The sequence below is a fragment of the Rousettus aegyptiacus genome, unplaced genomic scaffold (assembly GCF_014176215.1).
Source record: "Rousettus aegyptiacus isolate mRouAeg1 unplaced genomic scaffold, mRouAeg1.p scaffold_m13_p_1, whole genome shotgun sequence".
Classification (NCBI taxonomy): Eukaryota; Metazoa; Chordata; class Mammalia; order Chiroptera; family Pteropodidae; genus Rousettus; species Rousettus aegyptiacus.
The window spans coordinates 119,931,197-119,958,873 of record NW_023416284.1 but is presented as its reverse complement, the minus strand read 5'-3'; the positions used below and the strand labels follow the sequence as shown (position 1 = coordinate 119,958,873).

At 35.7% G+C, this 27,677-nt stretch overlaps 1 protein-coding gene and 1 long non-coding RNA gene across 7 annotated transcripts in view; one reads left to right on the top strand and one right to left on the bottom strand.

The window, feature by feature from the left end:
* Positions 1-16,772: 16,772 nt before the first annotated feature.
* On the bottom strand, positions 16,773-19,193 carry LOC118601682. The gene is made up of 2 exons (XR_004950502.1): positions 19,014-19,193; positions 16,773-18,774 (listed from the first exon to the last, which is right to left on the bottom strand). It is a non-coding gene; the product is annotated as an uncharacterized LOC118601682 (long non-coding RNA).
* A 186-nt stretch (positions 19,194-19,379) lies between these two features.
* Positions 19,380-27,677, top strand: part of SLC17A5 (solute carrier family 17 member 5) — a 46,275-nt gene continuing 37,977 nt past the window's right edge. Inside the window, exons 1-4 of one of the 6 annotated variants that reach the window (XM_016141677.2) lie at positions 19,386-19,602; positions 22,364-22,487; positions 25,190-25,313; positions 25,867-26,063. In XM_016141677.2, coding sequence (XP_015997163.1) covers positions 25,971-26,063 — 93 coding nt within the window. In that variant the 5' untranslated portion in view covers positions 19,386-19,602; positions 22,364-22,487; positions 25,190-25,313; positions 25,867-25,970. Of the gene's footprint in view, positions 19,603-22,363; positions 22,488-25,189; positions 25,314-25,866; positions 26,064-27,677 lie in introns of all 6 variants that reach the window. The other 5 variants (XM_016141679.2, XM_016141678.2, XM_036219466.1 and 2 more) reach the window with 5 other exon arrangements.

The following is a 27,677-nucleotide window of genomic DNA, read 5'->3' as shown; positions in this document are numbered from 1 at the left end:
AAATGAGGCTTGTCCTTCACTTTCTATATGATAGTCCAGAGTCTAAAATTAGAATTCTCTGTCCACTATGGGAGGTGAACACACAGTGTAAATATATATATATATGCCTTACTGTTAAAATGTACAGCTGAAACTTATTGGATTTTGTTAACCAATGTCACCATTAAAATTAATTGATTAATTAATGAGAAATTAAATAAAATGCTTGATGAATTAGATATAGCACCAAAAAAAAAAAGAAAGAAAAAAGTATTCTCTGTCCAATGAAACTATCAAACAAGAGTGAATATTCAATAAAAATATTTTTAGGAATGGAATAGCTAAGAAACTTTACTTTCCACAAACTCTTTTTAGAAAGTTGCTTTAGAAGGACATATTTAACAAACCAGTGAAATAAGCCAAGAAAAAAAAAGATATAAAATTCAGGAAAATATATAGAACAATGAAGTGAGAAGTTCCAACAGGAAGAAGAATTCAAGGAATAAGTCTCAAAGGGTTAAAAAAAAGAATCTTAATAGAATAGATAAATGTGATGTAGAAGTAGGGATGAAAATTGAGACTATAATAATGTAAAATACTGCAATAAAAGAGAAGGGAATTTAGAAATTCTATGGAAAAGAAAAAACTGGGGTGGAGGGAAGAGAGCATAACCATAATTCTTAATTGGTTCTGCAGTAAACAGTAATTATATACCACACATTGCATGAACACAAGTGCCTCTTTGCCTCTTGCTTTGGACCTCCTGTCTTACCTGCTCGAAATGGACCCCAATTGCTCCTACCTCACTACACTAGTGGCTCCTGCACCTGCAGGTGGCTTCTGCACCTGCGCTGGATCCTGCAAATGCAGAATGCAGATGCACCTCTTGCAAGAGGAGCTGCTGCTCCTGCTGCCCCGTTGGATGTGCCCAGTGATCCAAGGGCTGTCTCTGCAAAAGAGCATTGGACAAGTGCAGCAGCTGGGCCTGATATCAGGGAGAGCCTACTCCCCAATGTAAATAGAGCAACATGTTCGAACCTGCATTTTTTTATTTTTTAATGAACCCTGATCCAATTGCTATATTCCTTTTTGTATGAAATATTCAAAGGACAATAAACTTATCTAGACTCTTAAAAAACAATGGTTATATAATTATGTTGATGTAAGCATGGTTTATTGATTTATAAGTTATGGAATCGGTCTCATTAAAGGAAGAGAACTAAGCTCCATCCTGACTTCCAACATGAACTATATCACTGGTAATCAAATGGTACATATAGAGAAATTGCCCTTTATAGAAGTTTTCCAGCTGGTAAATGTAAAATCAACGTTAGAAGTAGAATAGCCCCATATCACAACCTTTAATGAAATCATAGATCTAGATCAGTATTGTCTGATAGAACTTTCTGTGATGATGGAAATAATCTATATCTGGACATATTTAACAAACACAGTAGCCATGAGAAACATGAACTTATTGAGCATTTGACATGTGGCTAGTGCAACTAAGAAACTGAATTTTTAATTTTATTTAATTTTAATTTATATTTAAATAATGACATGTGACTAATAGCTGCCATATTGGATCATACAGATCTAAATAATGATCATAAATGACTGCTAGTATCACAAAAGGAGACATCCAGATACTACAAGTCTCCCAATAGAAGAATATAGCATCACCTAAGTGGTCTTGTCAAGATATTGAACCTGAATTTGATCAAGCCCCTAGATTTAACTACCAACTTGCAAGGAAATGTAGTGGAACATACTAAATACCATGCAAAAGTGTTAGTGAAATCCAGACTGTGTGATACTTTATTAAACAATACAATTTCTTTAAACAAATAAATTTCAAGGAAAAATAAAGAAAATTGAAAGAAACTATAAATTTAAAGAGACTTAAATGACAACAACTAACAGCAATGTATGAATATTATATGGCTCTAGATCCAAACAAAACTGAAAAAAAGAATTATTACACATCTGAAATAGTTAAAATTGTGAATAGTGGCTTAATATTTGATATTAAAGAATTTTTATTAATTATTTAGTTGGAGTTATTTTTTGAAAAGGTCTTTATCTTTTAGAAATACATACTAAATATTTGTGGGTAAAATGTTAAAATGTCTGGGATTCGCTTCAAAAATAATACAGGAACCAATTTAGAACAATTAGGATGGCTATTACACACACACACACACATACACACACACTCACTCCCTCACACAAAACAACCAAAGAAACAAACAAAAGAAAAAAACACACACACAAAAAATAAGTGTTGGAGAGGGTGTGGAAAAATTGAAACACTTGTGCATTGCTAGTAGAAGTATTTAATGGTACAGCCACTGTGGAAAACAGTATGGCAGTTCCTCAAAAAATTAAAAGTAGAATTATCATATGATCTAGTAATTTTACTTCTGGGTATATACCCCAAAGAATTGAAAGCAGATGCCAAATGGATATTTGTACATCTATGTTTATAATTATTTGCAATAGTCAAAGATGAAAGCAACCTGTGTTCCTTGACAGATGAATGGATAATCAAAGTGTGGCATATACACACAATAAGATATTATTCAGCCTTAAAAAGGAAGGAAATTCTGACACATGCTATGACATTTTTGAACCTTGAAGACATTATGCTAAGTCAAATAAGCAAGTCACAAAAGGACAAATGTTGTATGATTCCATTTATATGAGGTACCTAGAGTAGTCAAATTTATAGTGGTAGAAAGTACATTCTACTGATGGTTGCCAGGGGCTGGGGAGAAATATGAATAGAGTAATTGTTTAATGGGAAGGGAGTTTCAGTCTGGGAAGATTAAGAAGTTCTAGAAATGGATGATGGTAATTGTTGCACAACAATGAGAATAGATCTCATGCCAGAGAACTGTACACTTAAAAATGGTTAATATGGTAAATTTTATGTTGTGTATCTTTTACTATAAAGAATAATAATATAGGAAGGGACAAGCAGGTAGGTCAGAGGGAGAAAAATGTGGCTGTGGGTCGATGATTGTTGAAACTGGGTGTTGGGAACATAGAGATTCATTGTATTCTTCTCTCTACTTCTGTATATATTTGAAATGCTCCATAATGAAAATATTTTTGTACCAAAACAAGTTATACAAAAATACAAGAAAATTCAATTTAAAGGAAAAAAACTAAAACAGAAAAAAATGGCTAATAATACTCACCAGATTCACAGAGAAGATGAAAATTATGTCCCAAAATTTTGTCTGAAATTACCATAGCCTAAGAAAGATATCTAGTTAAGTTCTCAATGAAGAAATGGAAAAATGATGAAAAAAATGAAACTTGAGGTAGAAATACCAAGAAACAAAATAATCAGTTTGTAATGGCTTCCTGTGGAAATAGGCAATTGAAGGTGAAGGGGACTGCTGGGGTTTTTGTTGTTTTCTACAATCTTGTAGAATTATATGAGTCTTTAAACCATGTTTAACTTTTTAAAACCCGGATTTAAAATGTTACTTTTTAAAGAAGACAGACCTAAGACTCTGTGTCAAGGTTTTAAAACCTGGTCAACATTATACGCGCACCAAAAGTTAATTGTCACATTGACATAATACTTTTTCTTTGCTCTGTTATCCACATTTTAACTTCCTAGCTTCTCCTTGCTTTACATTTTCATTGTTCGCTTTGGGTTGCAAGGCACCTATGGAACCACCTACTTGCTTTAGAAATGAACGCTGTAGAACTGTCTTCTGAAAAGTTATCTACTGCCTCCCTCTGCCATATATTCCTTTGTCAGAGGAGCTAGAGAGCTAAAATATGCCTTTTCAGGCTTAATCCAACAAGACATGACTTTGTGATATTATTCTACACAATGAGACATAAAAATAAAACTGTAGGAAAAGCATTTTCCCCTTGAATAAAAAGGCAACACCTCAAGAAAGCAGGCCTGTGGCTCTTCCACTTCATTTTGCCCAGAACACAGGCATCAGACCTGGCAACTCAGAGGATGAAAGCTACCAAGGAGGGCAAAATGGAAAGAAAGGTAGAGAGCACCTGGATCCCTGAGTGCACAAGAACAAGGCCGTAGCAGCCCTGGACTTCCCCAACTGCCCCTCCCAATGGATCTACCTCCTTGTGAGAGGGAACTCCTAAGTCAGTGCCAGACTTTCAGGCCTTTCCCCCCTGGGACTGTCTCCTCAAGCAAGCTTGGCAAGCTGTGTTGTGAGCCTACAATTCCCTCAAAGCTCCCCACTGCCACTTCCCTCTCTCTGCCTACTCAGAACATGAAAACTGATCTTTCATATCCTGTCTGCCCCCACAAATCACAACATATCCTTGAGGTCAGTAATTTCCACCATGGCTAAGCCCTTTTGGCGTAAAGGGCAATTTCTCCACCTATTCCTCATTATTTTGTCTTTTGAATATGGCATCCCCTTCCACTGTTGTATTTTAATAAGAATCATCCAATCAAGCTTCAGGGGTTGTTATAAAATATATTTACCTCCATGTACTAAAATGTGTTTGCTTCTTGAACTTCTATCAAATTGCAGATCTTTGCAAAAAGGAATTGTATAAAACAAAAAGAATAGAAGCAAGACAGATGTAATTACATAAATCTGTACCTAATATATTTAGAAAATAAATCAAGTCAATGTACAATAATAAAAAGGACTTGGAACAGAAATAAACGAAATAGAAATTAATCATAGTTATACCTATATCTCTGGGTTTGTGGTCCCCAGTTTTACTCTGCTTGGTCACCTGCCTCCTCCCAACCTTAGACTTAATCTTGATGTCTCATCCAAGCTGGCTTGATTTACTTTGCCATGCAGTCTCCCCTAGAGACTCACCCTGATCCTGTGTTCATTCATGCACATTTACCTCATTTTGGCTTCTGCTCCTCACCCACCATGAGCTCATCTCAGAGCCACACAGTTGTTGTTCTCAGCTCCATAATTTCACAAGCATCAGACACACACTTCGACTCACAGAGGGCCTGTCACCCCAACACAACCACCACCAAACCAGTCTTGTGTGTGGTCTCTCACAGAAAGATGACATTTTCATTTTAGATATGATAAAAAGTCAGATATTAATGAGGACTCCATTTCAGATGCTTCTTTCAATCACTGAAATAATTTGTTATTACAGACTTCCTTTTTTCTTTTTAATTTTTTCTCTTTTATTTTTTTAAATTACCTGGGCAGGACTTATCCATGGATCAGGGACCATTAGAATTTTATCTGATGACCATTTTATCAAGAATTCTTGGGTTTAGCTGAGAGAACAGTCTGCCAAGAAAGAGAACAAATTAACTCAGGTATCCCGTTTACCTCCAGGAGTCAGAGAATAACGGAGCTTACTAAGAGAAAGGCCATGATCTCCTTTTGCAAGATTAAGAAATGAGAAGGGATCCTTATCAAAAACAACATAGAATCCCTGTGTTTCCCTTTGTAGAGATATTGCATCAAAGAGAACAAGAGCCACAGGGCTTCTGCATGAATGATATGTCACTCTCCTCAGCATGGCCTTGTAAAGGGCCAGGATGAATGCAGTCATCAAGGAGGGAAAGTGCTGTGACATTCCAACTGACCCCCTCTACTCTCCACTGGTGCAGACAAGGACTAATGGATAGGCAGACCTCAGGGAGCCCTGTCTAAGATTGTGCGAATGGAGTTGAGAAAATTGTTAATCGAGAGGGCTTTGTGGTTTGTTTTTTTTCCTTTCTTCATTTTTTTTTTTTAACTTTAAGACTAGGAGCCATGTAACAAGTTATTAAACTCCCCTTTGTTCTCTCCTCCAACCCTATTTCTCTCTCTCACTGGATATTTGATCTTGTCTGTCCAGAAGCAACCATCATTATGATTTAGAATGCATCCTTCCATTCAATACTTTTACTAATTAGGTTGAATAAATTTTTATGTATTAATTGTCATTCTATTTTCATCTTCTATAAATTGCCTCATGAGATCTTCTCTCCAGTTTGTACTAGGTTGATTTTTTCTAATAGATTTATGGGACCTTTATATGTTCTGGATTCCAAAACATTACCTTAACATATATGTTACAAATATCTTCCTCAGTTTCTTGTTTTTATTTATTCTGTCCTTTGTGACACAGAAGGTTTTAATTATGATGTGGACAAATTTATCACACCTTTGCTTAATAGGTTGTGCTTCATGTGTCTTCTGTTAAAAAAATCATCTCTTCCTACTGTAAAATCATAAAGATATTCTATATTTTCTTCAAGTGGTCCTAAAGTTTTACTTTTTACACTTAGGTTTTAATTTATTTAAAATTCATCTTTATGTATAGTGTGAGGAATGCATCTAATTTTACTTTTCCATATGAATTCACTGCCTCAATACATGCATTAAAAAATGAATCTTTCTTCCACTAATTTGTATTGCCACCTAAGTAGAATCTTCTAGTTCTTCAATATCCTTTCTCCATTTCCTTCTACACTAACAGAATTTTTAATGGGAAACATGGGCATCCAGAATTAACTACATTTTTCAGCCTTACTTGCAGCTGTTTGTGGCCATGTTCTGGCCAATGAATTGCTAATGGAAGTAGTGTATGCAACCTTCAAGAAATGTCCTGAAAGAGAAGAGACATGCCTTTTCCCATTCTTAACTTCTTTTCTTATGCTAGAATACAGACATGTTGGATGGAGCTGGAGAAGCCATCTTGAGCCATTAGTTCCATTTAGAAAATTAGCTTGTGCACAATTGTATAAGAAAATAGAAGTTTGGGTCCCTAATGTCCTTTGGATTAATAGGTGAGAGAGAAATAAATATCTATCTTGTTTGAGCCATTTCTATTCTGAATTTCATGTCACTCACAGAAAGAAATTCTAACTAATATCAATTTGCTTGCTATAAATGCTTCGGTCTACTTCTGAGCATTCGTTTCTCTTCTATTGATTTATTTGTCTATCTTGGGCCAGACATCACATGCTTTAAGTTTTGTATCAGGTTTTGATGTCTAATAGGTAAATTTCCTCTCCTTGTTTCTTTTCAGAATTGTTTTTCGATGTTCTTTGACTATTATTCTTCCATATGAACTTTAGAATCTGTCCAGCTCCATGGAGAAAAGCATGATGGCATTTTTTATCTGAACGTCATTTAACTTATAGATTAGTATAGGGAGCATCAATGTCTTTATGAAATTGAATGTTCACATATGTGGGCATAGTGTAGTTCGATATTTATGTTTTTATGTTCTACAATAACATTTCATGCTTTTTCTCCACAAAGATCTATATATCCTTTGTCAGGTATACAGTCCTTGATGTTATTGTAAGTGGTATTTTTTATTGCATTACCTAATGAATTACTGATGGTATAAAAGATAATAATTTTTGTATGTTGATCTTGTACTCAGTAACCCTGCTGAACTCTTATTAGTTCTAAGAGTTTTTCTGTAGAGTCTCTTGAACTTTCTATTAATTAGTTTCCATCAAGCAACTAAACGGACATGAAAAAAAGTAGAGCTGAATTGACCAATGGTGACAGCATCGAGAGCCTTAAGGCAAGAAGTTCAGGTGCTAATAGCAGAGCCTAATTAGCAACATGGTGACAGGACTAACAAGGCAGAGTTTAAATTCTGAACAAGGACACAAGCTAGCACACCTCAGGGAGATATGCTAGCACTCACTGGAGCCAGGGGTAGGACCATGACACAAGAGCCGGGTAGACGCAGGGAGGGTAATAAAGCGTCTGGGAAGGTTCAAGCATCAGAAACAGTAACCAAACCAGACAGCAACATCACTCTCTGAGATATCATTTAAGGCAAATCAGTCTGAGCTAAAAACAGACTTTTTCCAATCTAAGAACACATCGGAACAAAAGTTGTTTCATCTTAGTTAAGAGATTCATTGCCACTATTGAACTCAATATCACTATAAAGCAGAAAAGAGTATGGTGAAAGAGAAAATAGCTGGATCCTAACCAAAGATGAACCACTGGAAGCTAGTTTAGACTGAAACCTTTTAACTTCTCATAAACACTTGAAAAGGGAGGTAATTTTGTTGGGCTGTGGTATCTCCAGAGACTGTAGTTGATAAACCCTCCTTTTCAATACCCATCACCACTTCGGGTTTTTAAAATTTTTAATACAGGACTATATGAGTTTTCAGAAAGAACTCAAAATTTTAAACTGTGACCCCTCTGAGTTCTAGATGTCTCTAGGGAACTCTGGAATAACTTTAAGATAGTTAGGAAACAGCTCTACTGAGATAGGACCCTTAGTCTTTTTGTGTTTGAAGGCCTAAAAGAAATGAGGAGGAATGGCCATTGGAGCTATAAGTCCATAAGAAGACAGATGCTTGATTCATCTAGCTGCAGTCTGAACCCAGGAAAAGTCTGCTGTAAATGCTCTTATCATCATGTTTGTGGCCTGAGAAGTCATAGAACTCTTAATTACCTAGGGTGCTGTCGGTTACCTAGCATGCCACCTAGTGGCCACAACAATTGATGCAACATGTTACTGGGGTGACCATATAATCCATATGGAGTCCTGTGCCACTTAGGAAACATTCAAAGGATCAAAACACCAATTCGTAAAGATCTGTGCACCTCTATGTTCACAACAGCACTATTCACAATAGCCAAGATATGGAAACAACCTAAATGCCCATCAATAGATGATTGGATAAAGAAGTTATGGTTCATACATACAATGGAATATTATTCAACCATAAAAAAATGAAACCCTACCATTTGCAATGACATGGATGGACCTAGAGGTTATTATGCTGAGTGAAATATGTCAAATAGAAATATAAATACCATATGATTTCACTTATATGAGAAATATAAGGAACAAAAAAGAATAAACAAAAACAGACTCACAATCTGGTGATTGCCAGAGGGGAGAAGGATTGGGGGCTGGGTGAAAAAGATTAAGGGTTTATGAGGAACAAATTAGTGGTTGAAAGATGGTCACAGGGATGGGGAGTACAGCGTAGGAATATAGTCAGTAGTAATGTAATGTCCATGCGTAGAGCCAGATAAGTGATAGAGTAATCAGGGGGATCATTTCATAAACTATATAAATGTCTAACCAATGTACTGTATACCTAAAATAAAAAAAGAAATATTCTGAGAAATGTATGGTTGGGTGATTTTTTTCCTTGTATGAACATCACAGAATGTACTTACACAAACCTATATGGTATAGCCTTGCACACACCTTGGCCATATGATAGACCTATTGCTCTCAACTATAAGCCTGTATAGGATGTTACTGTACAAAACATGATATTAAATCAAGCACAAGAGAAAATGATGCACAAGGGATATAATAAACAGGAAATATATGAAGCTGCTAGCCACTAATATGGTATACTGTTTTACAGCAAACTTTTTTATATAAGTAAAAAGTACACTCTAAAATATAAATTAAAAGTATAGTATAGTAAATAAATAAACCAGTAACATTGTTGTTTATTATCATTATTAAATATTATGTACTGTACATAATTATGTGTTGTACTTTTATATGATGGCAGCACAGTAGGTTTGTTTATACCAGCATCACCACAAACCCATGAGGAATGTGTTGCACTCGATGATCAGCTATGACATCACTAGGCAATAGGAATTTTTCAACTCTATTATAATCTTATGGGATCACCAATGTATATGAGATCTGTTTTTCACCATGCTATCATTAGGCGGCGCATGACTGCATAGCCTCATTTTTTTCTGTGCCTCAGAGTGGATGCTTACTGGGTCAAAAAAAATGGGGAGAGGAAAGTAAACATTTCTGTTAGAATGTGACAATAACTAAAGAGTTATTGATAAAATTCTTACGAAAAGATGTTTCCGATTATAAAGAAATGTAATTCTTATACTTGTTATATAATTAGGAGTCTTACGAAGATAATTGTTTCCATGTCACTTGCTTAAACATCAGTGAAATAGACCATCTATAACCTCAGCTTAGACCACAGTTACATGATTGGCTCAGCCATATAGAATGCTAGGAAGAACATGAACATGAGACCATAGGGATCTCAGAATTACCACCTTGATCCTGAATAGCCTTGTATTCATCACTGTGGACAAAAGAATTTCAATTTCCCTCAATAAAAATTAAGGATGACCTAAATTTAATGCCAACCTAAACCTTAGTAAAAATGCCACCCATCCTAAAAATACCTTTCATTTGTATTCCTGGAGAACAGGTTATACTTCAGACATTTGTGATGAAGAGTTTACTCTGGCCAACACCAAGGATTCCCAAGGTAGACCTAAATGATCTCCCAACTTCAGGTATCTCTGGAAGTGGCAGCTGTGGAGGACAGCAAATCACCTGGCAGACTCTGAAGAAGTGCTCAGTAGCAATATCAGGCCCAGGTTTTAAATCTGGGACCCTGTACATGCAAAGCCATCCATGGTAGGGAACATCATGGGCCCTTGGTACTGTGACCTCTAATTTATATGCACTCAAAAGCCATCAACAACTCAAAGCTCCATGATGATGGTAAGCTCTGATTCAGGCGCTATCTTCTGATATATTTATTTGTTTTGAATTTTTGTTTGTTTGGGTTTTAGGCCAAAAAATGTTTTTACTTTCATTGACTGAAAATTATATTTTAAAATAAGCCCACTGTTGGCTAATGCTCAGTAACAAAGTGATCTTATATGTTTAGGTATAAAATTGTGGGGAGAGGAAAATGCACATGAAGGGGGCATCTCTCTTCCTGGTGGTTTAAGTGGAAAGGAAAGGAAGCAAATCAATATTCACGAAACACTGTCGTGCTCCACACATTTTGCCATCTTGTGTATTGTTTAAACCTTCAGACAAACTTTTGAATTTGAGAAGCTAGTACCTAGTTCAGGTCTTTCCTCTACCATTTACCATTTGTATCTACGGGCAAACTGCTTACCACCTCCAAGCTTCAAAGTACTTGTCTGTCAAATGAAGATAATACGTTGGAGGGAGCCATGAAGATTAAATGAGATAAAGGGCCTGCCACAAAACAATCACACAATAAACTGTAAAAGCTATTAAACTAAACCCAGGTATTAATTCCATTTTATGGATAATAAAAAATATCAGTTTTAAATTGTTTTAAACTCACTACAACTTAAAAAAAAATACTATGTCAAAAATATACAATTAGAGCCATATCTGGAAACCATAACAACTACTATTCCATTGATTTCTATAGAAAATAAATGAAATGCTAATACATTTCCAAAACCTACTTTCAGGTGAGCCAGGTTTATCTGGGTTTTTTTACACATGCTGGATTTATAATGAGCTATTCTCTACCTTTTCCCTTCTACTATCGGAAAATTTTAAAGATGCTTAAAATTTGAGGAAATAATTGCTAGTACGAACTTATTCCCTCGAGATAGCTATAACTATCTCCAGCAATTTCATTCATTCCTGTAAGGATTCAATTATAAAAATGCAGGGTTTCTTTAGGTAACACTGAAGTCCTAAGTATATTTCTGTATGCTGTGTTGCTACCATCTCTTTATATCCTTTTTGAACTTACACAGGATTTAAATTGTTAAATCATTAGTAAATTAACTAATGTACATCAACCCTGGTCAGGAGAAAGTAGTGAAATGTTTCCCTCATTTACAAGGGGGTAAAGAATTTAAGTGACCCATTATGTGCAGAAATGTGTCTGAGCAGCACCAGCAGTTTTGCCCACACTGAAGGACAGTTTCCATAGAAATACAAGACATCTTGATAAAAATTTGTCAATTCCTCAAAATATATATGACATAAGAAATTTAGGGATAATGATATACATTATAGTTTATGGTTTTCATTAAATGAAATCTTGACTCTTTTAAAGTAACTTGTTCCTTCCAAATAAAATATCTATTTTTTAAAACAGAACGTTTATTTCTTAATAACTAAATATTAAATCTCTTATGTACATTGATCCCTAGATCACCAACAACACCAACAATACCTTCCACGTTACCATTTAAAACACAAGAATTAAAAGAGTAATAGAGCACAGAGTATTAGATCCTTTACTAAAAACTAAAAATTTCTATTTGTCAAGAGAAATTGTTGCCTCAAAGAACAAGAACATTATTACCAAGACATCAGTTATAAACCAGAAGGTAAAATGCTCAACTAGAGCCCTCTTGAATTTATTTCACTTTTTTAAATTATGTCAAGAAGAATTTATTATGTAACCATTTTGACTATAAAGTAACTATGGATTCCCATAGCAAACATTCTATTAAGAACATTATTAAAATAACTAAATGAATAAATCCCCTTTTTTTTTAATAAGGAAATGGTCAAAGCAACTATAATTCATTCAGTGAAGAGGCAGCACTAGCACTTTAATATTCTTACATTTAAAATAACTCAATGTTTTGTTTTCTAATGCCACAATTATAGCGACCCAATTTTTTTCATTTATTTGTTTTACTTAAATATAATTGGCAAACAATCTTACATTTGTTATATTATTTCAAGTGTACAATAGTGATTTTACCTGTTTATAACTTATAATGTGATCACTCTACTAATTCTTATAATCATTTGTCATCATGTAAACTTAATACAATATTAACTATATTCCCCTTCCTCTTCTCACCTATCCCCTGCCCCTTCCTTTCCAGCAACCATCCCTTTCTATAACTTTGTTTTATTTGTTTTGTTTTGTTTTTAGATTCCACATAAGTGAAACCATACATTTGTCTTTCTCTGCCTGACTTATTTCATTTAGCACAACACCCTCTAGATTCATCCATGTCGTTGCGAATAGCAAGCTTTCATTCTTTTTTATTGCTGTGTGATATTCCATTGTGTAAACACATATATCACATCGATTCATCTATTGATGACACCTAGATTGCTTCCATATCTTGGCTATTGTAAATAATGCTGCAATAGACATAAGGGTGCATATATTGAATCTATTTTAAAACAGATGTTTCTCTTGAGTTCTTATTGTTCCTGAAGAGAGCTAGAATGCGGCTTCTACAAAATGTATACTTAACCTAAAGCATTTTTAGATAATTACATTGTCAAAATGTTTTTTAGTGTGCACTAAAAGTCCTAGAAATAGACACCATTGAATAGAATTGCAGAACCTTAACTCTGCATTGGTCAGAGGGTTTTTTTTGTTCTACCAGTTAACACAAAATCAGACAAATTATATAAAAAGAAGCCTGTAAGCTGAAATGTGTGAAGGATGCCTATCTATCCTACATAAGCAAAATATCTTCAAATACTAAATTTAAGTGTTAATATGTAAACTACAGTAAAATCTTAAGGTCTTTCCACCAAATAAGATCTTTCTGGTGTGTTCTCTTTAAAATGTGATGATACCAAACCTCCATCAAAAAAGCATGTACTTTATACATCATGATTCTGTCAGAATGTAGAAAACTCTACAAAATAAATGGCCTGGTTTCTTTAACAAATAAATGGCATGGCAAGGGAAGAAATGTCTCAAACTGCTACAGATTTAAAAGAATTAGAAGCTGAATATCATATGTCATTAGGGAACTGGAAATTTTAAAAACCATGAGATATCACTATATACCTATTAGAATGACTAAACTGCAATGCATGATGTTAATAATAGGGAAAATTGGGGTGGGGCAGGCAGCAAATATAGGAACTGTCTACGATTTCTACTCAAGTTTTCTTTTTATTTAAATTACTGGTGAGAAAACCAGAATAAATTTGCCCTATTAAAAGAATATCTTAAAAATGAAAATTCAGCTATCCCTCTACAAAATGAATAATCATACCTTTTTGAAAAAAATAGCAAACTCTCAGATGTCATCTTAACTATGGTTGAATTTATATATAACTTTAATAATACATGCATTGGAAAAATAAGGTATTACTGTATAAATTGGCAGGCTACTATGATTCTGTACACTTTCTAATATCAAGATTCCATTGATTAGTCTTGTGTTTAAAAATAACCACAACTAGTTTCTAAGCCACTATATCTTTCATTAGACAGAAAATATGTAAGCATATGTGGAGAAAATTCTGACCAAAAAAGACTATTAGGAAGAGCTAACTGCACCGAAGCCTCACGTTAGAACGGATTTGAACTTTAATCTTCTAATCTGCCTGAGTCATTCAATTTTTAGTTGCTTTGCATGCACTTTTAGCTTTATTTCTAAAGGTCATTCTGTTTCTTGTGCCTTTTATGTGATTTTCCTATCTGATTTACTATCTGTTCCACTGATATTTCACACCATTTGCAAAAGCTGTTTTATATTAAACTACTTGAAGTTAAAGAGATAAAACAATGACATATTTTCTTAAGTTTTTCAGTGTATTTTAACCTTTACACATCAGTCTCTTCCAGACTTTTCACAGGGGCAACATTACTTATATCTTTTTTTTTTAATGTGGCTGTTTTTTCAGCACCTGATGGCAAGAAAATGAAAAAAAAAAGTTGACAAAGAAAATGACATATAATTTATAATCAGCAATTGTTTCACATATTATATACTTATCATTGAAATGACTTCCAAAACTAAATGAAATTGTACTCAAAAGTTTTAAGAAGCAAAGGTAACACAGAAGTGTAGAAAATAAAGGGAATTATGAAGAATCACCATCCTGGGATTCCAAAACTAGAAAAAGCAATAAATCTGAATTTTAATAGTGGCACTTGCTGATCATGGACAAATCACTTCATTCAATTGCCATCTATTAGTTCTCCTCTTTAAAATATTTACAATAACACTCATGTCTTAGTGGGTATGTTACAAGAATTATCCAATTGTTAAACTGTAAAGCTTGGAGGAAATTTAAACTCTGCTATAAAAATAATTGAGTGCATGCGATCATATAAGCATGACAGTAAACTGTGCACATGATCCAGGGAAAAATCAGAAAATCTATTTGTATTTATCTTTTCTCATCTCTTTTAAATTTTGAGTGTTTAGTGCATTGTGTGTGTGTGTATGTTTAATATATAAAGAAAAATATACATGTTGGGTGCATATTCAAACAATTTTTAGTAAAATATAGTTAATATACAATAGTATATTAGTTTCAGATGTAAACATAGTTATTCAACATTTATATACCTAACAGTCCTTCACCACAATGTCTAGAAACTATGTGTCACGATACAAAGTTATTACAATATTATTGACTATATTCTCTACACTGCATATTACATCCCTGTGACTTATTTTATGATTGGAAGTTTGTATCTCCTATTTCCCTTCACCTTTTTCATGCTTCCTCCACTGCACAATTTTTATTGTTATACACAATCAAAAAATATGAAGACCTAAACAATAAGCGAACAGTGAAGAATTTTTTTAAAAGGGTAATAGTATCAGACCTATATTATAGAGAGATAACAATGAGGTACAGTAGATGTTATTTTAACAGGGAAAAGAAGAAATCTTTTTTCCAGCTTCATTGAGATATTACTGACATATAACATAGGTAAGTTTAAGGTACACAACATGATGATTTGATACACACATATATTGCAAAATGATTACTACACTGTCTTCATTATGATAGCTTTGTAACAAAGTTTCAAATCAGGAATTGTGATGCCTGAAAAGTATTGCTAGGAGATTGCAGTAGAGAGAGACCTTAGAGTTAATAAAAATTTTCTTATCAATCATATCTTTTTAAAATACTTGGATACTCCCTATATAATTACATCGGGTCATTGTTTTAATTAGGCTGATCTGTGCGGTTCTTAAAGTTTTACTGTTTCTCCTTTGCATAAATCTATTTTCCGAGCAAATATTTTAATACTCTGTATAAGTTACAAAGGTATAATGAGAATAAAAAGGATCAGTAGAATTCAACTCACAGAACTCTATGAGGAAAAAGTATCCAAAAGATGAAATGTTTGTTAAAGAAAATAGTTACCAAATCCTAGAGATTCAAATCATAAAATGGCAAAGAATTTAGAAATTAACCTGAAGAAATCAACTCTCAGATAACTGTCATGTTGGCAAAAATAAATTAAAACTTGAATAAAATATCTCATTAACCATTATATCTCAATAATCATTATAATTTGTGATTATCATTATTTTAGAGGAAAAGCTGAGATTAAGACAGGATTACTTTATAGGGCCACATTGTTCATCCAAAAATTCCTTTACCAATTTTTTCTATTTCTCATTTTTGTGGTTTAAATATTTGTCCCTCCATTCAATTTTTTATTCTCTATGTATTCCTGCCTACTTGAAATTCTCATCTTAGTCATCTCGCCAAGGCCTAAAGGGTAAGGCACTTGTGAAACATGATAAACATGGTGAAAGAACCAACATTAGAAACTGCTCAGCTTGCAAAGATAAATAAGACAGTACCAATTCCCAGGAAACCTACAGTCACAAAAGGGACCTAAAACAGTTACACAATCAACTACATAATTTCGGATAGAATGTGTTTTTAAAAAGTTATAGTAAAAATCAAAAGGGAGTTTCTAAGATGGGTAGACTCATTTTGCAAAACAAACAATAAAAATTATAATAGTTAACATATATGGAGACTTACTTCCAGCATGTACTGCAGTTTACATGCATTATCTTATTCAATCCTAGGAGGTTGTTTCTATTATTATCTTCATTTTACAGAGGAGAAAAATAGATGGAGTCTTTTGAACTAGGCGTTTAGCTCAGACAATGTTCGCTTCCCATCCAAAGACAGGATTTGGGGAGAGAATTAAGCCCTCACTTGGTCTAGAGCTGTTTTCCAATATGGTAGCCCAAGAGCACTCGAGATGTTGCTGGTCCTAATGAAAATGTTCGCTAAGTGTAAAATACATACCAGGTTTCAAAGATTTAGTACTGAAAAAAAATGTAACATACCTCATTAAGAGTTTTATATCCATTCAGTACCAAATTATATTGTTCAATATATTTCGTTAAATAATGTATATCATTATTTTGGGGTTTTTTTTTTAAAGTTTTTGTGATGTGGTACTAGAAAATTTTAAATTACATATGTGGCTTGCATTATATTTCTATTGAACAGCAGTGGTTTAGAATGTGGATAAAGAAGGAATTGCAACCAAAAAATAACATCAACAACAATCTTCTATAGTAATCAACAGTCAGGAAGTAAATGGCAAACATAAAGATACTTTTTTAAAAAAAATCTTCTTGGGAAGATTATAAAACAAAACAAAAAAGTACTTCCTCTGGGCCTAGAATCAGTGACAATACAGTAGCAAGAAGTACACCCAGCTCCCACCTTGGTTTCTAACATCATTTACCTTGAAAAACTGGCAGAAGCAGATAATATATAGGATGAACCTGAAACATCTTATTATACCATAAAGTAAGGTAGTACTCAAAAAACACAATAGGGACACGTAAAAGAGACACAGGAGCCAACTGAAAGAGCTCCCAATCACCAACTGTGGAACAATTTCGGCAAGCAAATAAATAACATAGTGTGGGATTATAACCTAAAGTAGAAAATAAATAACCACGAGTCCATAAGAATAGTAATACATGATTAAATAAATAAATAAATAAATAAATAGGGAGAACAGATAAATCTCCCATTCAAAAGAATTCTGCCCCTCAAACAGGTAAAGCATAACATCCTACCCCTCAAATATAGGCTGCATATACTGACTTCCTTCCAAAGAGAAAAGTATGGATAATGTGAAGGGGGTAAAAAGCATCACTTTACAGGAGGGTAAACCTGACACTAACTCAGGCATGTGATGAAGTTTCATGTCACCAATGATAATCATCAGTGATGAGTTACATTGACTTCACATTCCCTTGCAATTATACAATGAGAATGAACTTTTCCTCTGCAGTCTTCTTTCCTAAATCTAGTTTGAAATCTTTCAAATGTGTTGGAAGCTTTATTCCCTGGTCTAAGTCCTCTATAATCCAGCTATTTAAAGTGTGGTCACCTGTGAGCTTTTTAGCAATACAGAATCTCAGGCCCATCCCCAATGTACCAGTCAGGGTTTCCAGAGAAACAGAAACAATATAGCATGGGTGTATAAAAAGAATCATTACAAAAAATTAGCTCATGTAAATATGAAGGCTGGCAAGTCAAAATCTGCAATGTGGGCCAGCAGTCTGGAGATCCAGGAGAGCTTGTGCTGCAAATGAAGTCTGAAAGTAGTCTGATAGAGGATGCCCCCTTGCTCAGGGAGTTGGCCTTTTTGCTCTATTCAGGCCTTTGATTGAATAGGTCTACCCACATAGAGAGCAATCTGCTTTACCCAGAATTCACCCATTTAAATGGTAAACTCATCCAAAAACACCCTCCAAGAGGACGCACAAAATTAACTGTCACAGCAGACCTGATCAATTTTAATCTGCATTTTAAAAGGAACTGCCAAGTGATTTCATGTATATTCAAGTTGAGTGGCATTGCTCTACAAATCTAAAAAGTTTGAATCCTCCCTTAAAGGATTTAAAATTTACATGATAATTTCAGTAACTCAGAAACAAGGTTTGGTTCATTGTTCTCAGAGCATTTACCAATCAGAAGGTGAGGATATCTTCAGCAACTCCCATCCTCCTTGCAGTGCAAGTGCGACCTTCCCATTTGTTCCCACACAGATTTCACCAAGCCTCTGATCTGGTTAATTCAATTACTGGCTTATGAGTCTTCTTTGACTACAGTGAACTCCCCAGGGACATCTACCACATACTTTTCCTTTTATCTCCATATTTTTATTACCCACCATAACTGACGAACTAAAGCCTGAGTCCAGGAGAGGCCCCATATCCATCCCATTCCCATCCCCACCTGCACCCCAAGGCAGGCCAGCCCGTTTTCCTAGTTCCTCGTTCTGTCAGCAAATACCAGGACAGGCTGATTTGAACATTAGCCCTGTGGAGACATAACACAAATGTATCAGAAGATTCTATAAGTTGAATCACTTGAAACCGTTGAGACTAGGTTATTTTGACCTACGAAATCATCAATTTCATAGGATTCGACAATATGTTTTTATTTATTTTCTCTTCTCAAAAGCTATTTGAGGGACAATATGCTATCACTGATAGTAGTACCACGGCTACTAATATTCATGGCAATTTACTACTGAAAACTGAACGTCAAATACACACCATCCACTTCCCAAGTTCGATCCAAGCCCTCCCCTTAATTATGCACGATGCAAGTGCTCACTGTCCACCTCCAAGTTCCCATTCATCCGTGGTCCCGGAGGGGCGGCCCCTGAGCTTTATAGGAAGTGCAGGATGAGAGAGGACCTTTCACCCATATGATCACCGCAAACCCCTCAGGCCTAGAACCAGCGGGGCAGGAAACTAAACGCAGACCACGCCCCCAGGCCGGAAGTTCCAGAATTCCACTTCTCCCGCCCCCGCCCCTGCCCAATCCACTCCAGAGTTGCCGGAACCTAAGATGGCGGCGGGGGCGGAGTCAGTGCGGCCGCCTCTGGGCGGGGCCACAGTGACAAGACGTGGCTGAGGGGTGTTGTCAGCCCGGGGGCGGTGCCAGCCGCACCGCTTCCCCCGGCCGGCGATGCCTTTGGGTTTGGGCTGTCCGGCCGAAGTGCTCCTTTAGGCCGGTAGGTTGCACATCTGCTCCTCGGAGGCATCATGAGATCCCCAGTTCGGGGCCTGTCCCCGAGCGACAGCGAGGAGGCCTCGGACAGCACACCCCTCCTGCAGGACGCCCCACGGGCGGAAGCCGGTGAGCAGCGGCGCGGTTCCAGGGGTTTCGGGCGGGCAGCAATGGGGTCAGAGCTGCTTAAGCAGAGAGTCCCCAGTTGGGGGAAAGCCAAGGCGCGAGGGGACTCAAGGAAGGGGAGACTGTTCCGGGCCCCACGTAGCCCCCGCCCGCCTCGGTGCCCAAAAGCTGCTCCGGAGGCGGTGGGGGACCGCGAGGCCACGCCTGGCGGGAGGCTCGGTAGGACCTTGGCAAGTGCAGCCCCACAGGGCCTGGGCAAGGAGCTGCTGGGTGCCGCTGCCACTGGGGTACTGGCGATTTTAAGGAGTTTCGAGCGGGGGAAGGCTATGGAAGAACGAACCGGGGGAGAAACCGCAAATCAATGGGCAAAGTGTCGGGTGGTACCAGATATAAAAGCGAACTGGAGGAGAAACCTGCATATCGATGGACAAAGGACTGGACCGAGCCGCTGGCTCTTCCCAGCTGTTACTGCCAGGTTTCCGCAGCTTCAAGTCAGCCAGCATGTGATCTGGTAGTTCCTTGGGCGAGGATGGGAGACAAAAAAGAACTGAGATTAACATTTTTGAGTATGCGAAGGGAAATCATTGCATAACCCAGTGAATATCTTGAAATTGTGCAGTAAGAGATTAAAAGTGCTGCGCACTATTTTTTACATCATTTGATTTAAATTAGCAAACAGCTTAATTATTCTCCAGATATCTATAAAACTCTGAGGTAACTTGCCAAAGGTCTTGCAACAAAGAGAAAAGGAGGTACTTAACAACTATCCTCCCTGAATTTGGGGAAGTTAAAATATTTTACTATTTGATACCGTTGTGATGTAACTTTCTTAAAAAATAATTAAAACTTAAAAACAAATCAGTTTGCATACAGTCTATAGTCAAATCTAAAGATGTGTGCATGAGAAACAGTTGAATTAGAAATTTGACTTTTCCTGACCAAGAGCAGTATAGTCCTGTGATATCTTTTTTAACATTATCGGATGGCAACAGTAAAGGTGGCAACATTATAGCTGCATCTAACAGATGGTAGCTTATTTTAGTAGATGCTCATATAAATACTGTACCACAGTGATATTTTACCTGGAAGTTGGACTTAGTTCCATAAACTGATCTTTTCCTGTGGCCTATAGTGTTAGATGTCTATAGTCTTCTGTAAAATAACCTGGAAATGCAGAAACAATGTCATAATAAAGATAGTCTCTAGAGACTATTATACTTTGTTGTAATTTGGGGGGAGATTTATATATAAATTTAGCTCAAATGTTAAACATCATTAGTTGTCAAGAAAATGCAGATTAAAACCACAATGAGTCATTACCCACTAGAATGACTAAAAATTTAAAAGGCTGAAGATATCAAATGTTGGCAAAGATATGGAATAACTAGACCTCTCATACTTGGCTGTAAGTGTATAAAGTGGTACAACTACTTTGGAAGCTGTTTGGCAAGTTATTTTAAAGTTATATATGCATTACCATAATATAGAAGCTTTACTCATAATAGTAGAATACTGAAACAACCTAGACATCCATCAACAGGTGAATGGATAAACAGATTTTATATGTCCATACATATAAAATTCCATACAATGGAATACTACTCAGTAGTAATAATAATAATAATAATAATAAAACTACTGATACACATGTTAACAGCCTTTGAGGCCAAAAGTTTTTTCTCAAAGAAAGACTTTATTGAGCCGTATACTAGCCAGGAAAAAAACAGGGTCTGGCACATACAGTCTGAACAATCAGCAGCAGAGCTAATGGAGAGGACTGACATGTCCGCCTTCCTGGTATTGATGGATCTCTTATACAATGAATTTGGGAAAGAAAGATAGAAGCTGTTTTGGAAGAATTTACCTTGGTTATATATAAGTTGGGGAGGAGGTGAAGCAGGGCTGGTTTGGGGATAGGTGTATAGTCCATAAGGAAGAAGTGTTTGCTGATTTTAGATTGGTTGGGGGCAACAGTCTGGAAAGTTCATGCATAAGCAGGGTCTGGTGCTATCTGGTGGTCAACTATCCCTTGTTAGATAAGATGAAAATAACCACCTGGAAATAGATGTACAGTTTCAACATAGATTCAAGAACGTAAGCAGTCTTTTGTTGGTTTCTGCCCACAGTTATGTTAACGGATTAACCTCCTTTGTCTCCTCTGACCTGCTGTAATTTAATTTAGAATTTTTCTCAAAATTTTTTCTCTTGTCACACATAACAATGTGGTTAAATCTCAAAAACACTGAGCAAAAGAAGCCATCATATAAATGTATGATTCCATCAGTATGAAGTTCTAGAACAAGCAAAACCAATCTATAATAACAAAAAGCAGATTAGTGCTTGCCTGAGAACTACAGACAGGAAGGAATTGACAGCAAAGAAGCACCAGAGTACTTCTTGGGGGGATGGAAAAGTTCTACATTTTGATTTGGTTGCACAGATGTATACATCTGTCAAAATTCACCAAACTGCGTGTTAGAAATGGGTGCATTTTAATGTATGTAAGTTATGCGTTAGTAAAGTTGATGGAAAAAGAAAAAGATTAACTCATAGCATTGCTTTTAAAAACAATCCCAGCTTGATTCAGGGATTGAGTATATAGATCTTAGCCCTGTTTAACCTGGCTTGAGGTGACTATCTTCATTATAGCCATTTCCTTTCTTTTTTTTATTTTTTACATACCCACTGGAGAGCAAAAATGAAGTAAAAATAACAGCAACGCTTTTTTTTTTTTTTGCTTTTTAAAATATAATAAATGTTCTAGGGAAGAGGAGCCTACAATTATAGGACCTTGCATTAGTCAACAATATTTTAAATTAAGCTTTTTGTCTGGGATGCTGTGAGCAGGAGGACAAGAGAGGAGCACCAGGAGAAGAGAGATGGAAAAGGTAAAGATGGGTATAACAACTTTATAAGAGGTGCCAGGGGCCTCCTTTTACTCTCATTCTCAGTAGTGCCCCTTGTCCTAGCTTTAGTAATAATATCTACTACATACAATCTGATAGGAGAAATAAGATGACCCTTAGTTATATTTCTAAATTAAATTATGTTCAAGATAGTATGGGTATTTAAAAAAATATTTTTTTAATAAAAAATAAATAAAAGGAAAACTTCCCATCCACATCAGTATATTCAGACTTAGAGAAAGGTCCCAGGACTAAAAATCTAACTCCCTAACCACAAGGCATGGAAAGACCAAAGAATGAAGCTAGTCACTCCAGTCTGGTAATTAATAGAGTTTACTAAGGGAAACTTACATCAGAGGCACGTTTTGGTGGCTGCAAGATGAAATGGATCCCTGTGCTGCTTGGTAGTTGCCAGAAAATTATATAGAACAGGATGGGATAGTCACAGGTACCTTTCGTGATCAGTCCCAGGTACAAACATTTTACATATTTGACTGGGTCAGGACAATGGCCTGTTTCAAGAACCAGCATGTAGCAGGAGGCAGGGGAGGGGTGCTAATTTTTATCAGAATGAGCATCAATTATGATCAGCCAGTCTCTAAGGTTGGTGCATATGTTTATATGCATTTTATTTTATTTTACTTTTGTTTCTGGAACAAACTGATACTTATTTATGCCTAAGTGCATAGTATTGTTTTTAAAGGAGAAGGGCTGATAAAATGTCAGTTGTAAAATTTTATAGCACTTAAAAGACCTTAGAAACTAACAACCATCTGGTGGCACATGATTTTATATAGAAATACCTGAAGGCCAAAGAAGTTAAATTCCCAAAAATTGCATTTAGCTCTATTAAGGACTAACCTCAGAGTTCTCTTGGATTTTAGTCCCAGCTTCCTTCCTTGATGTAAAACTGCAACATTATATCAAAGAAATTCCTATTTGCAAAATGCTTAATCATTTTTACTTAATCCTTCACAAATGTTAAAGTTCTCCACTCAACCATGAATAAGGACATGGTTTTAAAGTATGCATAGTGTTTCTTTATTGAGAGAGCTAAAATTAGGATAAGTTTCTTTAATGTTAAGAATTAATATTTTTCAGGTTGATATAATATGACAAAATTCTCAGTAACCCTACCTCTAAAGCATTTGATTTTAGTACTTAGCCTGGTGGATTTCAGAAGTTCACACCAAAATGATGGGGGAAGGGTGGCTCAATGCTAATAAACAATAGGAAGTCTATAGATTTTTCTGCCACATTTAGGTAGAAGGAAGGGAGGAATTAGTCAAGGAAGAGCAAAGCTTCCCCTCTCCCACATAAAAATTCTTTATTCCTCTCACTTTCCACCAGTGAAGGTTTACTTTTGTGGGAATGAGATGTATCATGTATTCAATTAAGTGAATTTTCAAAATACTGCTGTACCAAAAATGTGCTCATTTATGTTGGAGAAATCAGCTTTAGTATTCTAAGATATTTATGTCTAAAGGTAGAGCATAGATCTGGAGCCACAGTGCCTAATTGCCAGTCCCAGATGCACTAACTAGCTGTGTGAGTTGGGCAATTACTTAATCTCTTATGCTTTCCTTATCTATAAATCAGGGAAGATAATATACCTGATTCATAAGGTTATTGTGGAGATTAAATAAGCTAATAGAAAGTGCTTAAAACAGAGTTTGGCACATAGTAAGTGTTATTAATATTTTCCTTATCTTCATCATCCTCATTATCATCATCATCAATGAAGACCATTTGGATTTTGTATTCCTCAGAGAATCTGGGCACCACAAAATGAGGACCCCGTTCTTCACTGTACCACTCTATAAAAACTTGTGATTGTCTAACCTTAAATGGTACATCCTTTGCTTTGTTTTTACTGATTTTGTTTTGGGGTTTTTGGGGGGAGTTGCATCTATTCTTTTTGGGGTGGTTTACATTCAGGGTTCAGTTACACAAATATTGAGTTTTACAAATATACTTTGTGTGTTAATGTAGTCTTAAATATAAAGTATGGATATGGTGTGTTGGTAGAGAGCAACCATATTGTAGAATGAAGGGAAATAGCCTTGGGTCATGTGGCGATAATCAGTTTTAATATTAAAATAACTGAGTTCCTTTTAATGGAATTTGATGTTTTCATATAAATGAATATTAATTCAGAAGCTAGGAATAGATAAGAATTTATCAGGAATTAAATACCTAAGGTAGGATAAGACCAGGTAGGATAAAAATCATTTTATCCATTTTAGATAGGAAATCTTTTTTTAAAGCCAAGAAGACTCACTAGGGCTAGTGCCCATCCTCCTCTAAAAAAATCATCATCACTGTTGCTTAGGTCAGTGCCCTTAACCATGGGTTTTCCATCTCAGCCTCAGCCCCTCACTGTTCAGTATTTACTTACTCCTCACCCAGGCCCAGGGTGTGTACTGACTTGGCAATCGTGTATGTTTCCCTGGAAACGTCACACCCCCACTCTCTAACAACTTCTTACTTCTCTTACCAATCCCTAATTTCTCACAAATTATAAATAACCTCAATTCCTAACAAATGAACAATTTCTACTATCCAGAAAAAGTAGTAATAATAGCTATAATACTTAACACAGACACACGCAGATTAATGTGACTCTTTGTCCCTTGTTACTCATATATCGTAGCACTTTATCTCATTGTCATAACTTTCTCCAGGGTTAACAGGAAAGGAACTCATGTTTACTGAATGTCAAATGAAAAGTTCTCTCTCAAAAGATGTAAATCTTGCCCAGAGGAAAAATGATAGCAGTTGTTTATGTGTGTGTGGACTTATAAAAAAGTGAGTTGTATTATATTATTTTAATATGTACCTAAGTGTAGCTGTGCCCTATTTGTTAATGCTTCACCATGAATCAGTCAGTTTGATAAGTGCCAAAACCAGCCTGTAGTCAGTGGAATATATTGTTGTAGTGGGTACTCAAGTGCTTATTGGCCATGTTTCAGATAGCTCTTTACAAACTAGTGGTGATGCCATTAAACCCCCTTACCTATTTTTTTCATATCTTTGCCACCTGACAGGGATTAGGGGTTCAGTATTGACTTTGGGTTGGGAATTTTTCCAACCAAAGTTGATAAAGCTATTGCCTCCTTGTTTTAAGAAACTATTTAACAGTGCAGGCTCTCAGGTGTTAAATGCTTATCAATACTAAAGATACTGGGAACAAATCTTTTTTGACAAATGTTTTAGATATGCTTAATATTCTCAGAAAAGTATTCATGATGTATTAATTTGTGCACTTTAAAAAATCTTTTACTGATTTAGACAATATCACCTAAGTTATTATTTTTTTAGTTATTCTTTTAACAAAATTTTTCCCCAATCTTTGTTTCAGCTCCAGTGTGCTGCTCTGCTCGTTACAACTTAGCAATTTTGGCCTTTTTTGGTTTCTTTGTTCTCTATGCATTACGTGTGAATCTGAGTGTTGCTTTAGTGGATATGGTAGATTCAAATACAACTTTAGTAGATAATAGAACTTCCAAGGAGTGTGCAGAGCATTCTACTTCCAATAAAGTTCTCCATAATCAAACCGTAAGTATTTTTTTTAAGCAAACAATCTTACTCCTAAAATTCATTTACATAAGAATATTGAAAGGTCTTTCTTCTTCCCATAGAAACCACAGACCTTTCTTCAGTAAACTCTGAATCACTTTCTTTTGTGTTTTCTCAGGAACTGGTTGGACAGCAACTTATAACTATAGCTTTGCTGCTGATCTGTGTGATGTATGTGATATGCCTTGATCTGTTTGAAAAGTTGTCATTTTCTCTATAAACATATCATCCTTGAAGAAAATTTGGAAAAACCTGTTTGGCATACCAGTGAAGGGGTTCAGAATAGGTGTCCCCAATGTGTGCCATTTTGGCCTGTGAATTAGTTTGAGCTGAAGGCAATTGAGACCCTACAGGCTCAGGAGAAACTTTTACCTCTCCCTTAAAGATTTTAAATTAGGGGTCTTACCCATAATAAGAGTTATCACCAGAAGTAACCTTTTGTGACCTATCTGTAGGGCAAGGCAAATTTCTAATTACTAAACATCTGCTCTTCTTATTGTCTTTCAGGGACCTTCCTCTCCTCTGAGACCCAAAGGGACTTTACCTAATCCCTAGATCAGAATGCCATATATACCTCATTTTACCTTTCTGTCTCTGAACCTCTCACGTATGTTGGGTTTTCATATATATGTATGTAATTAAATTTGGTTATTTTCTCTTGATAATCTGTCTCATATCGATTTAATTATTAGTCCGGTCAAAAGAATCTTGATGGTAGAGGAAAATTTCTTCCTCCCACACAGTTTGCACTGTGAACAGAATATGTCACCGGCTGGGCACTGCTCACCTCGAAGCTATTGCTATAGAAAGATCTCAGGACCTTTAACATGAGCCAGAAAAAGAAGATAAGGATTCTTGCCAAGTCAGACTCCTGGATCTCTACCTGCAGAGTTCAGTGGAAGCAAAGTGGCGAGAGTTTTTTTTTTTTTTTCTAATCAAAATTTAGATTAGCAGGGAAAAATATTTGTGAAACAAGTTTCTTGGGCTTAGTGACTCTTGGTTATCCGATATGAGTACTCATGGAAACAAATTGAACGGGTGAATGAAGATAAGGGTCAATCAGAAGTAAAAGGACTGTTGTATGTATGAGACATTTTACACAACCCTGAAGGTAACCACAAAACAAAAATCCAGAACTGAGACAAAAAAAAAAAAAAAAAAAAGAGGAAACAAATTCAAAAGTAATGGAAAACTGCTGAACTAAAATAGATAGAATCACGAAAGGAAACAATGGAGATACAGAGCAACCAGAAAACAAAAGATAAAATGGCTGTTGTAAGTCTTTATATTTCAATAATCTCTCTAAATATAAATGGACTGAACTTATTGATCAAAAGGCACAGAGTAGTGGAATAGATTAAAAAACAAAATTTAACTCTGCATTGCCTGCAGAAGACTCATCTTAGTTCTAAAAACAAACAGGCTCAAAGTGAAGGGGTAGAAGATGACACTTCAAGCAAATGGCATCCAGAGAAAAGCAAGTATAGCAGTACTTATATCAGACAAAATAAATTTCAAGATAAAAAAGGTAATAAGAGGGTGGCTTCATTGTGTAGTGGTTAGCACATCTGCTTTACACCTAGTAGGTCCTGG